Source organism: Equus quagga, chromosome 3 (genome assembly GCF_021613505.1).
Source record: "Equus quagga isolate Etosha38 chromosome 3, UCLA_HA_Equagga_1.0, whole genome shotgun sequence".
Taxonomy (NCBI): domain Eukaryota; kingdom Metazoa; phylum Chordata; class Mammalia; order Perissodactyla; family Equidae; genus Equus; species Equus quagga.
The window spans coordinates 125,394,935-125,408,262 of NC_060269.1; the positions used below are offsets into that span (position 1 = coordinate 125,394,935).

At 41.6% G+C, this 13,328-nt stretch overlaps 1 protein-coding gene across 1 annotated transcript in view; it reads left to right on the plus strand.

The window, feature by feature from the left end:
• RELL1 (RELT like 1) overlaps window positions 1–13,328 on the plus strand; it is a 60,907-nt gene that overhangs the window by 22,844 nt on the left and 24,735 nt on the right. The window contains exons 2-3 of the mRNA XM_046656980.1: window positions 5,210–5,434; window positions 7,531–7,602. Of these exons, the coding sequence (XP_046512936.1) occupies window positions 5,210–5,434; window positions 7,531–7,602 (297 nt within the window). The remainder of the gene's footprint in view (window positions 1–5,209; window positions 5,435–7,530; window positions 7,603–13,328) is intronic.

Consider the following 13,328-nt stretch of genomic DNA (forward strand, 5'->3'; position numbering starts at 1 on the left):
GGCTGCATAGGATTTGGTTGTAAGGATATACCACATCTTCATTATCCATTCAACCACTGAGGAGCGTTTAGGTTGTTTCCTTATCTTGGCAATTGAGAATAATACTGCAATGAACACGGGAGTGCAGATGTCTCTTCGAGATCCTGTTTTCATTTCCTTTGGATACATACCCAGAAGTGGGATTGCAGGATCATATGGTAGTTGTATTTTTAATTTTTTGAGGAACCTCTATACTTTTTTCCATAGTGGCAGCACTATTTTACATTTCCTTGCTATTTTAGTTGTTCTGTCTTGCAGCATCTGACCTGGCTGACTGCCCATTCCTTCTGGAAACTCGTTCCTCTGTGTCCTAGGGTAGAGCCCTGGCTTCTCTTTCTCAGTTTCCTCATGGAGTAGATCTAGCTGCTCAATGGATATTTCCATCTAGATGTCCCCCTGCTTACCTCTATCTCTGCCTGTTCAAAACTGAACTCATGTTGTTGTCCTCTCCATGCCAAGTGTATTAGTTTGCTAGGGCTGCTGCAACAAAGTACCACAGACTGCATGGCTTAAAAAAGAGAAATCTATCATCTCACAGTTCTGGAGGCTAGATGTCCAAGATCAAGGTTGGCAGAGTTGCTTCCTTCTGAAGGCTGTGAGGAGGAATCTGTTCCATGCCTCTCTCCTAGCTTCGGGTGGTTTGCTGGCAATCTTTGGCATTCTTTAGCCTGTATAAGCATCACCCTGATCTCTGCCTTTATCTTTACATGGCATTTTTCCTGTGTGCATGTCTATCTCCAAATTTCCCCTTTCTATAAGGACACCAGCCATGAGGGATTAGAATCTACCCTAGTGACCTCATTTTAACTTAATTACCTTTGTCAAGACCCTGTCTCCTAATAAGGTCACAGTCTGAGGTACTTGGGGTTAGGACTTCAACATATGGGTTGGGAGGAAGGCAAAATTCAACCTGTACCACCAAGCAAACTTGCTTTTTTCAGATGTTTCCCATCTCAATGAATGGAACCAATGTCCACCAGGCTGCTGAAACAGAAACTTGAGTATCATCCTTATCACATTGCTTGCCTGTATATTAATTTGGGGTCTAGAGCTCACGGAACTTGGAGGCAAAATTTTGGAATAGGGACCATAGCGTCTTACAGGTTTACTAAGGGGTCTGTGACTCCTAAATGGCTGACAACCTCTGCTCTGTATCTTTTTTGTTTTTCTTGAGTGTCTACCACCTTGGTAAAAAAAAAAGTAATACATACATATGAATTTTAGAAAGTTATGGAACAATATAAAAATAAAATATAAAATTATCCTCTTATTCAATTACCCAGAATCACTTAATATTTTGGTCATTTCTTTGTACATTTTATGCCTTCATGCTTTTTTTTTTTTTTACTTGTTGGATCATACTGTATGTAACTTTTTGAATCTGGCTTTTTAAGTTCAACATTGGATCATCAGCGTTTTCCCATATCTTCACAAAATCTTCATAAATAGTTTTAAATGGTGCACGTTATTCCATCAAATGGATAGATGATGAGCTGACTTAGGTATTTTCTTATTATCTCATTGTCAAACATGCAGGTTTTCACTGTTTTTTGACTTTTATAAACAATGCTGAAACAACTTTTGCTATTGATTTGGACTCAAAAACATAACTATTTTGTAATTCAGGTATGATTCAGCTGGGTGTGAAGGAGAAAGAGGGACAGTGTCTCCAGTGTAAATTGAAAGAAAGCCAACCCTGCCTATGTTAACAAATGTTTTAGGCATTATTTGTAAGTAGTTACTTTGTGATTTAAAAGTCATTCTTCATTGAATTGTTAAAGTAGATCAGAGTAGATTCTCCAGTCAACATTTTGCTTTGTAGTGGTTCTTTATAGTCTATAACAGGGCTGTCCAAATAACTTTTTGGGATGATGGAAATGTTCTTTATCTGACCTGTCGAATATGGTAGCAATTAACCACGTGACTCCTGAGCACTTGAATTGTGGCTAGTGAAACTGAGGAGATTAAATTTTTAATTTTAATCTAATTGACTTAAGTTTAAATAGCTATTTGTGGCTGGTTACCATATTGGATACTGAAGTTCTATCAAGATGATGACTAAATACTTTTATAGTGCTTACCTTTTCCTAGACAATATTCTAAGTGCTTAATATATTAATATATGATTTCATGGGGTAGTCTTCCCGTTACTATAGCTATGTAAGAAATTACCCCAAATCTTAGTGGCTTAAAACAACAACAGTCATTCGTTTTGCTAAGGAATCTACAATTTGGGCAGGTTCATCAGAAATAGCTCATCTTTGCTCCATGCAGCATCAACTGGGGCTATTGGGTCGACTCCTAAGATGGCTCAGTCACATAATTGACAAGTTGATGACCGTTATTGGTTTCTCTCCTCAGGACAGCTTAGGCTTCCTCACAGAGTGGTGGCTGGGTTCCAAAAGCAAGTGCCCCAAGAGATGGGAAGTGGAAGCTGTCAGTTTCTTAAGGCCTGGGGTTTGGAAACTGACATAGCATTGCTTCCAACATATTCCATAGGTCAGGCAGAGCACAGAGTATATATTCAAGGGGAGGAGATGAAGACCTCCCCTCTCCCTGGGAGCAGAATTAAAGAATTTGGGGCCGTGTTTTAAAATCATCATCATAGAAAGGTGCAATCATTTTGATTCCATTTTACAGATGAGGAAACTGAGCACAGAGCAGTTAAATAACTTGCCTGAGGTGGCTCGCCTGGTAAGTGGCCAAGCTGTTATTTGTGCCAGTCAGTCTGACCTTTTAACCTCAGTGCTACATTGCCTCTCTCTGTAATTCATGTTTCACTAGTTTAGATTCATACCTTCTTCAGTTTTTCCATGGTACAATAAGTATGAGATTAAGTGGCTGATACACGTTTGTAAATCACAAACTCTGTAAATATGTACTACTTGCAAAGGTTTGCTAGATGTCCAATTAATGCTGAAGACATTTTTCAACCACCTGATTCGGAAGGAGCTGTTTGGCTCCAATTCTGAGCCCCTCTGCTTTCATTCCCATTTCCTATTATTATTATTATTAAAAAATGGAGAATTTTTTATCACCTCCAAATTTAAACAGACCAGTTTCTGAGTAAAACTCTCACAGTCTTAGCATGCTGTCTGCTTCACCTATTCCTGTTGCATGAAATATATGTTATTAAAAAGGAATTAATAAATAAAACTTATTTAGAATTGTAAAAGAAGTTAAAGAAATGTTTCTGGTTTTTACTGAAAGTGAGGCTTGAGGTTAAACCCTAATTTAGATGACATGTTTCCATATGTTTAGGGAAGTGTGCATATACTTTTATTTATTTATTCATTCATTCATTTATTAATTATATTGATTCTTGGAAAAGAAATCGGAAAGAAAATATAGGTTATCCCAAATTCTGGAGGTACCCTGATAAAACAATGAATGCAACCTTTTACAAACCTAAGAAACCGGGAATTTCCTTTCATGTTCAAAGATAGTGGATATTTCCATGTCAAAGAGAACATAGCCCTTTGTTGTAGGGCCTCTGGTTTGCAAACTAGGCTTCTGTTTGATCCTGTTTCCTGCATTGATGAAATGTGGTCATTTCACACCTGGTTTTTGTCCCCATGTAATCATTACAACATAGATTCATTTTTCACCAAAATACTCTTGAGAGAGCTTATAATTAAATGTATCTAGCTTTCCACTTTCCGGATATCTTAAGCAACACGTATGAATCTCCCTGATGTAGAGAACCCCATTGTATCACTTCAGAATCCAAGTATTCCAAATAATGAGACTTCATTTCAATCACATCCCACATTTTTCTTTGGTTCTCATCCTACCTGATCCCCTCCTTCGTTTGATCATTCTCTTCTCATTTTGTGTCCGTGATCTGGTGCTTTGCTGATTTTCCACACAGTCAGCTCTTTCTCTGTTATCTCAATTGGCTGTGTCTTATGATTGTATGCTCCAGGCTCACTGTTTCTCACCTCTTTCCTTCACAGAGGTGATTCAGTTCCCCATATACGAGGACCTCTTGGGAGCCTGGGTGGCACCCCTGCCAGCCCAGATATCTGGCTGCCTCTGGTATAAGTTCATGTGATACTTTAACATACCTAAAGGCAAATTTCTCATTTTCTCCAAAAGATGTCCCTTTCCCAGCTTCCTTATTTTTGAAATCATAAAATAGGTACCCACTGTGATGTTTTCTTTGAGTGGCCCATGTATACCATCCATGGCATCTCTCCCAGTCTGTCATCATCTGCCCATGGGTTGACTTGCTCAGTGCCTGTTTCCAGTGCTCCCCTACAAGCTCCAAGATGGCATTGGCTGTTATGTTGTTTATCACTCTCCCTATCCAGCTCCCTGCGTGGTGCTTTTCACATAATGGGCATGCCATAAATGTTAATTTGGATCAGTGAATGAACAAACAAATGCACATCTTTCCATTTGTATGTTTGCGCCCCTGGGTCAAAATCTTGATGCCATCCTGGATTTTTGTCTATTTTTCATACTGTAGATCTGTCAGTTTACTAAGTCCTTCAGAACATAAGCTCCATAAAGATGAGGATCTTTGTCCTTTCGCTCAGTCATATATCACAAGAATGGTGCCTGGCATGTAGTCGAGCCATTACTACGTTGCAGAAATGGTTCTAAATGTTTTGCATGTATTAATTTATTTCATCTTTGTAACAACCCTGGAAGGATGGGTAGGTACTGTTAGTGTGCCCATTTCATAAGAAACTGAGGCACGGAGATGTTCAGTCGTTGTGCAGTGTCACATAGCTGCTCAGTGGTGGAGCTGTGACTTGAGCCCAAGTCTCCTGAGTCCGTGCTTTTAACCACTAAGTACTCTGCTGTAATATCACCTCGTGATTCTGTGTTTACTCTGTGCTGGACCCTTCACTAAAACTCTGTACATTAATTCCATGCCGTGTAGGTGCACTCCCAGATGAAGAAGCAGCGGCTGGCTTGGAGAGGTCTTTAAAAACATTACACAGGGTGGGACCCAGTTTATGAGTAGCAGGGACAGCATGGGACTGTTTTGACCCAAGCCTGGGCCCTCACACTGTTCTCCTGTCCTGCCAGGTCTACAGTGTCTGCCTGGCCCGTGGTTTGGGGAGCAGACTTGGATTTAACGTGACCATTTCCCAAGGTCGGCAGGTTTTTCTTGCCGCCTACAGAAATCTAACGCAGCCGTGTGTGTTTGTTCCTGTAGGGAATGGTAGCAGTCGCGCGTTGCACTCCAGAACAGAGACGACACCGTCGCCCACTAATGGTCCTGGGAACGGACACCCAGAATATATCGCGTATGCGCTGGTCCCCGTGTTCTTCATCATGGGTCTCTTTGGCGTCCTCATTTGCCACCTGCTTAAGAAGAAAGGCTATCGTTGTACAACAGAAGCCGAGCAAGATGTGGAAGAGGAGAAAGTTGAAAAGATAGGTAAATAACTTGGATTCTTTTTGTGGGGATGTCAATGAGGACTTTGTAAATAAGAAACCAGTCATATATATTTTCCATTTCTATGAGGCAAAACGATCTGTCCTAACAGCAGGTGGTGCAGTGTCTGTGTAGATTTCAAGTAACCACACCTAGAGGTTGAAACCTTGCTTTCAGTAATTAAATACCTACCAGGTGTTTTACTCTTACTTGCCTTGTAGCCTGGGGCAAGTTGCCTATGCTCTGAATCTCTGCTGTGTATAATTTAACTGAAATTTAATCCCAATTTAATTAAATTTTTAATTTAATTTATGAGGGCAGTAGTCTTCACCTTGTAGGATTATTGTGAAGTTTAGAGAGAACATGCATTTGCTGCTGGGTACACATGGACACTCAGTAGATATTAATCCTTACTATGATTATTGAATTGGATTCTCATTAGAGTGATGGGGAAATTAAATAGGTCTCACCATTTTTTCTTTTTTTTAAAGATTTTATTATTTCCTTTTTCTCCCCAAAGCCCCCCGGTACATAGTTGTGTATTCTTCGTTGTGGGTTCTTCTAGTTGTGGCATGTGGGACGCTGCCTCAGCGTGGTCTGATGAGCAGTGCCATGTCCGTGCCCAGGATTCGAACCAACGAAACACTGGGCCGCCTGCAGCGGAGCGCGCGAACTTAACCACTCGGCCGCGGGGCCAGCCCCTAGGTCTCACCATTTTTATGGTGCTACTTTTGCTGGGAGACTTCTGTCTTAAGTCTATGTGATTAGAATTTATGTTCGTTAAGTAAATGATTGTGTGACAGTGCAGTAAAATTATGGCAAGAATGGCTGCCTGAGTATTAACTTGAGGGCGTCTCACCTTTTCCTCCTAACATGCAGTTGTTGGGTAGTGTTTGGAAAAACTTGAGAGATAAAATCCTGTTTTCTCCCCAGATAGTCTTTCCAATCATCCTTTAAGGCTGTTTCCTGACTTGGGCCTTGGGGAGTAGTGGGTAACTCTCCATAGCCCTTTCAACTCCTCAAAGGCAGTTTTTGCAGAAGGGTGACATTTGGAGCGGGTCACCCTTCAAGACAGCCCCAAGGGTGGAGTGGGGGGAGCTTCTTCATTCCTTGCCAGCTTGCTGGCCTGTTGGTTTTTCCCACCTGCATTGACCTTTGAGGCAGAGAGGGAACACGGCTGCAGGATGAGTCATGTGTAAGCTCATGAGTGAACCAAAGCTGAGTGTTTGTCAACAGAAAGTGGAGCCTCCCCCTCTCCTCCTTCGTAGATGCTCTGTAGGTTGGCTTAGCAGTCAGGATGGTGCTGTCCAGCCAAACGTGCACATTCACGGAGGAGGCAGCTGACTGTGGATGGAGAAGACACTTCTCCAGGTGCACGGGTAGGACGTCGCACAGCTTGATTTGTTCTCTGTGCACTAGGATGGAGTCTTTCAATCCTCTCTCTTCCTTATTTTATTGAAACGAATAACACTGATCCATTTCAGAGTGGAGGTTTGATTTTTTTCAAAGACTATCACATATACAGAGTCTCCCAAAGTAAACTGAGTTTGTAGGCAGACAAGCCTGGCCAAAATTCCATCACTTAGAAGTGTAGTTAAAAGGAAAGGACAGTCTTATAAACATGGGTGATAATTGCCTAATTTACAGAAGAAATTAATACTCTAAATTTATATAGTACATCTGCAATTAAAATAAAATCCAAGGAGAACTTTTTTCTTTTAGTTAGCTTTTTTCTTCCCATTTCCCATAAAGGTTTAAGGGCATGATGAGAGAGAAGTAATGGTAGTAAGGACTGATAGAGATGCATGAAATTGTTGTCTTGGGAAGTGAGTGGGTGTTTGGACTTGAGAAGAGATTGACGGGCAGCTCTGATACTTTTTATGCCTGTTGTGCCAAGGACGTCACTGTGTGCTGTGCGTTAGGCAGTTTGTGGTTGAAGGAAGGAAGCCCGGACTCTTAGCGTGATGGGTGATCTTTGAGTGATCAGCTGAGCTTTCTGGAGATGGTTCTGTGAGGTCTTGGGCTCTAAGGCTGAGTGTCTCCTTGACTTGACGCAGGTGACCAATTGTAACCCATTCTTACCTCCCCTTCTCTTTCAGAGTTGAATGACAGTGTAAATGAAAATAGTGATACCGTTGGGCAAATTGTCCACTACATCATGAAAAATGAAGGTATGGATATTTTCATGTTCCAGAACAATTGCAATATTTCTATGTTTTTCTAAAAACTGCTTCAAAGAGTCAGGATTTGTATGGGCTCTCCTGAAGATTTGATTTTTCTGAAGTTGTCAGCAGCGCCTTTTACTAAGCTCACTAATTCCTCAGCTTCCAGCGTCATCTGACCAGGAGAGTTTCACAAAAGTGAGTGTTCTAGGAGTCAGTCGATCTGAGTGTTGCAAAAGCCAGCCCTGGAGGTGATGGCTCACCCTTCAATCCTGGGCTCACCTCGATTTGCGGAAAGTCACATTCCCTCCCGGAGCCTCAGTTCCTCCTCTGTAAAATGAGGGTGCTGGCAATATTTACCTCATAGCGTTGTTGTGACATCCTGCACGTGGAGCGCTTTGTGTATAGTAAGCACTCAAAGATTATCTCTTCCATTTTTGTACTTTAAAAAAATTGTGGTAAAATACAGACAATGTAAAATTTACCATTATAACCATTTTAAAATGTACATTTCAGTGGCATTAAGTACATTCACAATAATGTACAACCATCACTCCATCTAGTTCCAGAACTTTTTCATTACCCCGAACTGAAACTCCACGCCCATTAAGCAGCCTCTCCCCATTCTCCGCCCTCCCCCCGCCCCCAGCCCCTGGCAACCACTACTCTGCTTTCTGTCTCGGTGGATTTGCCTATTCTGTTATCTGTTCTTAAGTGTTAAAACTTTGTATGGATTTAAGCATTTTTTCCCCCTCTGAAATGCGTTCTAAACCCTTATTTTCTTAAATAGAGGATTGATTTAATCTTGGTTAGAGAAATTAGGATTCTTGTTTGGAACACTGGTGATTATCTTGATAGGCCACTGTGCCCTCAGTCACTTTGAGGTGTGTAAAACTCCTTGCCCACATACCTCATAGCTGCAGCTCTCCATGCTTTGACTTCTCATGAGAATTTAAAAGACAGCGTCTTCCTGGGGCTCTGTCTTGCTCTAGTCAGCGCTGACGCATGTGGTATGCACCCATGCAGCCGAGCCATTTGTCCAAACGTTGAAATATGTCTGTATTGCTCATCAATACCTGCTCTCCCACCCCTAGCCCTTCCCTGGGGACCCTTCTACCCCCATGTGCTCACTATTCAGTGAGCGCACCTGCGCAGCCCAGGCTGTTGGCCAGTGTTTTTGACTTAGAGAAACAGCAACGTCATATGGTTCAGCGTAATTTCCATTGTTCTTTACAGAACATGCTTTATGTATTTGGCATAGATCTAGTGCTTTGTGTGTACCATCTCATTTAATCCCTCTAGAGTGGGTAGTATTATACCCATTTTACAGATGAAGAAATGAAGGCTCCAGGTGGTTAAGTTTACATGGGTGGTGAGCAGCCCAGCTCTGTCTGGGTCTCTTTCAACTATACAACATTGCCTCTCCTCTCTTCTAATTTGCAGCTTTCGGTTTCTACAGGACATAAAACCACAAAACCAAACTTAATAGAATGATGTTTAAAATAAGAACAAAAAAGACTAGAACACTTGGATTTTGATCTCTGCCTTCTGGAGAAGTGGTTGTTAATTTGCACAAGAAATATACAAATACGTTCTTGGCACAGAAGCGTCAGCTGCTATAGAAGTGCACAGAGTAAGGCGTTGCTCCCATGCCTGGCACCTTCGAAACTGCCTCCAGGGCTCTGGAGGGCTCGAGGCCTTTGGGACTTGGGCTTCTGAGAGCCGAAGTAGCTGCTCAGTTAGGGAGCATTGGATGAGGTGGATTACTGACAGTTGAATCGATTGAAATAAGTCAACTTTTAAAACTTTAGCAGGAGCTGAGGTTCTTGCGTGTAACTTCATAGCACGCACTGAGTGTTTGCTGCGTGCCAGGCCTGTTCTACGAGCTTTCCAGGGACTACCAACCTTCTGATTCAGGCATTTATTCCCATTTGACCGTTGAGAAACTCAGGCCCACAGTGCTGAACTAACTTGCCAACATCTGGCCGCTGGCGAGTAGCAGAGCTGGGATTTGCACTCAAGTGTCTGATTCGAGTCGATGCTTCACCACTTGCTGTCACTGCCTCTTTCCTCCAGGAAAGAGGGATGATAAACTTTATCCTTTCAAAGAGACAAAATACACAGCTGGGGTAGTTTGTAGAATTCCTGAAACATTAACTCAACATTCTCAAAACTATCTTATGAGGTAGGCCCCTTTGTCACCCCATTTTGTAGATGAGGAGACAGAGCGCCAGGGAGTAAGAGCCTTGCCCAAAGTCACACAGCCAGCCCCGTGGCAGCACGATGCCAGCAGTGGGCTTCTTCACTCCATTACAGCAGAGGAGAAGCGTTTGGCTCTCTGGAGCAAACAGACTATATAATTCCCTCGCCTCCCACACTCATGGGCAAATAAGGCTGTTCTTTTCTTTTTTAATTATATCCTTTTCCTTTTGGAAAGTGGCCTTTGTGTTTCCGCTGTGTTGATTACCAGTAGGTAACCTTAGAGAAATTCCAAGGCACTGATTTCATTGTTTCTCCTCTGCTCCCCAGGTCTTTCCTGTCTGTCTTACTCTTTACCCTCTTCCCTGTCAGTACCCTCATCTGTCTCCCTGTGATTTCCCTAGTGACCTGTGAGCATGAGTGGTGGCTCTGATGCTTGTGCAGCCCTTGGTTCTCATTGTTTTTTGAAGATTGGCACCTGAGTTAATAACTGTTGCCAATCTTCTTTTTTTTTTTTCTGCTTTTTCTCCACAAATCCCCCCAGTATACAGATGTATATTTTAGTTGTGGGTTCTTCTAGCTGTGGCATGTGGGACAGCGCGTCAGCGTGGCCTGACGAGCGGTACCATGTCTGCGCCCAGGATCCTAACCAGCATAACCCTGGGCTGGTGAAGTGGAGCTCGAAAACTGAACTGGTCGGCCAGGGGGCCGGCCCTCTTGGTTCTCCTTGGCCACCAGGGGACAGCTGATCTCACTGGCCCTCCTCTTCCAGCTGTGGCCATCTCTAGCTTCCAGGCTGCGCCCAGACCACAGCTGGGTGATAAATGCACACCTGGGTCTCTTACCAGTTAGAACCTAGCATTTTTAGTTTGCCTTTGAGACAGAACTCCTCCATGGGACAAATGCATTTTTCTTTTCTTGTCTCTGTCATGAGCAGACTCTGAACTTACTATCAATTTAGACCTCCCTGTTGATGTTACTTTAATTTTCTATTTTTTTCATTGTAAGCACACTGTAACATAACTTTTCTTTAAGCATTGGAAAAAAAAAGGAATACAATTGAGTACAATCCATGCATGACCATTTTCCCATGTTTATTTAGGTTTTCTTTGCCTCTCTTTACATATTTTAAAACATTTGCAATCATTGTATATGGCTAGTCTTCTGCTTTGCATTTTGAATTTGGCTAATGGGGTAATATTTCACCTGTACAGATGGTGACATTCTTGTGTATGGTTTAAACACATCATGTCTTGAACGTTGCAAATCAGTTTAGTTTAGATAAATACCTCTTGAAGGATGAATCTGTGCACTAACGTGCACACTGATTGTTTTCCTCCTAGTCCCAAGCCTTGGATTAACTACAGTGCTGCCTTTCATCTATCTTTCTAAGTAGAGCTGAACTGAAGACTGTTGGGTGGTCCTTGGAATTTTCTTGCCTTGTATGGGAGTTTGGACCCCTGGCGGTCTAGTGGTTAAGATCGGTGCTCTCACTGTGGCAGCCTGGGTACTTTTGCCGATCAGGGAACCACACCACCCATCTGTTGGTTGTCATACTTTGCAGCTGCATGTTGCTGTGATACTGAAAGCTATGCCACCGGTGTTTCAAATCCCAGCAGGGTCACCCGTGGTGGACAGGTTTCAGTGGAGCTTGCAGACTAAGACAGACCAGGAAGAAGGACATGGCTACCCACTTCTGAAAAAATTGGCCGTGGAAACCCTATGAATAGCAGCTGTCTGATATAATGCCATTAGATGGGAGGATGTCACAGAGACCTGGCAGGGTTCCGCTGTGCTGTACACAGGGTTACTAGGAGTCACAATCGACTGCTTTATACATATTATCAGGTGGAAATTCAGGAAAGAAAAGAGGCATTTCCTGGAAATTACTGCCCACTAGAAAATTTCCCCCTTTCTTGATGGGTTTTTCTTGCCCTGTAAATGATTCCTCCTATTCTCTGGAAACCCATGAAGGGAAGTTGACAAAATGCTGACAAGTGTAGGGGAAACCATCTTTTATGGCTTACTGGAGTTATGGGCAATATGCAAGGAGATATATATTTAATATAGAACTTAATTAGATTATTGCTCTTTTATAGTAATTTTACAACCAAATTAAAGCTTGTGTTTAAGTTCTAATGGTAGTGTTATGTTAGAAAGTTTTCTCACCACAGGAAACCAAAAGTGTTCCCAAGGGACAGATTACTGAAGTTTACGCCCTGGTATAAACTGGAAGTTAGAATAGAGACTAGGGCATGTGTGCATGTGTGTGTGTGCACAAATGTGTGTGTTGGTGCCACGTACAGCTGAGGAACCTCCTCAGACAGGGTGGGTGTGAATGATGCTTGCCTGGAAGGCTGCATCTACTCTTAAAGACTCCTTCATAGCAAACGGGCTGTTTACTAACTATTTCTGCGAGATAAGGGTGAGGTACAGGAATACATGGGAAACAACACAAGTATAGAAAAATAAGTTTTAGTAATGATTTTAATCCATTTTAATAACCTTCCTGAGATCATTTTATAATTCGATGTTTCTAAAGGAGGTCATCATTCTATAGGTGATTCGTTTTTTCAGGCACCTATTGAAACTTTTGTTTTTGAAAAGCTCATTCTTAGACGTGAGCACTGTTAGTGTTATTTCTGTCTTCATACCTTTTGTTGTTGTTGTTTTTCCTTTTTTCTGTTTATAGTTTTGAAGTTTGGTAAATGATGGCAGCATATAAGTGTTAACTGGCAGATTATTGGGTATTCCCTAAACCCTTTATCTGAATGAAAATTGTTTTTCTGAATCCTTATTATTAGTCAAATGGGAAAATGACTGACATCACTAGATTATTCTTAAATTTGTCCTACTGAGGGTAACTGTCTCTGTGGTGTGGGAGAAGATACTGCCGATCCATTTCAGTACCTTTTTGTAAATACACGTCTTATTTAGAACAAGAGTTGTTTGGAAATGCGTTTGGACAGCCTCGTGAATAGTCATGAAGGGCAAAGAAAGTATTTCTTTTAGAAAAGGATGGTATGCTGTGCTAATGTTTCTTTAAAATCCTCATGTATTTGTGAGGGTTGTGATGGGGTGAAAACTGGATCATGGAGGCAAAAAAAATCTTATTACTGTTTTATATGTAAAACACAAATATACATATAGTACCTAAATAGATATATATCTGCATTACTATAATTTCATGGGAGAGTGATTAGGGGAAAAAAAAAAGTCAAAAAAGCCTCCTGGATGGAGCAATAATTATTTAAATTAATTAAATTCAATTTAAAAAGGTTAAGAAACACTGCATAAAGCCTTAACTGTTAACTCTTAAAAGCAGCAGTGTTGGAACTAGAGTTAATTTTCCTCCTCCAGAGAAGTCATTTGAAATGTTAAATGTTAAATGTTGGTGTTAGCTCACACAGTAAATAGTGATTTTTTTATTCTTTGATCTCTGAAGAATTTATTGTGGTTTGTCATGAGAACAGTGCTTTAAAAATCAACGGAGGGGCTGGCCCAGTGGCGTAGTGGTTAAGTTCGTGTGGTCTACT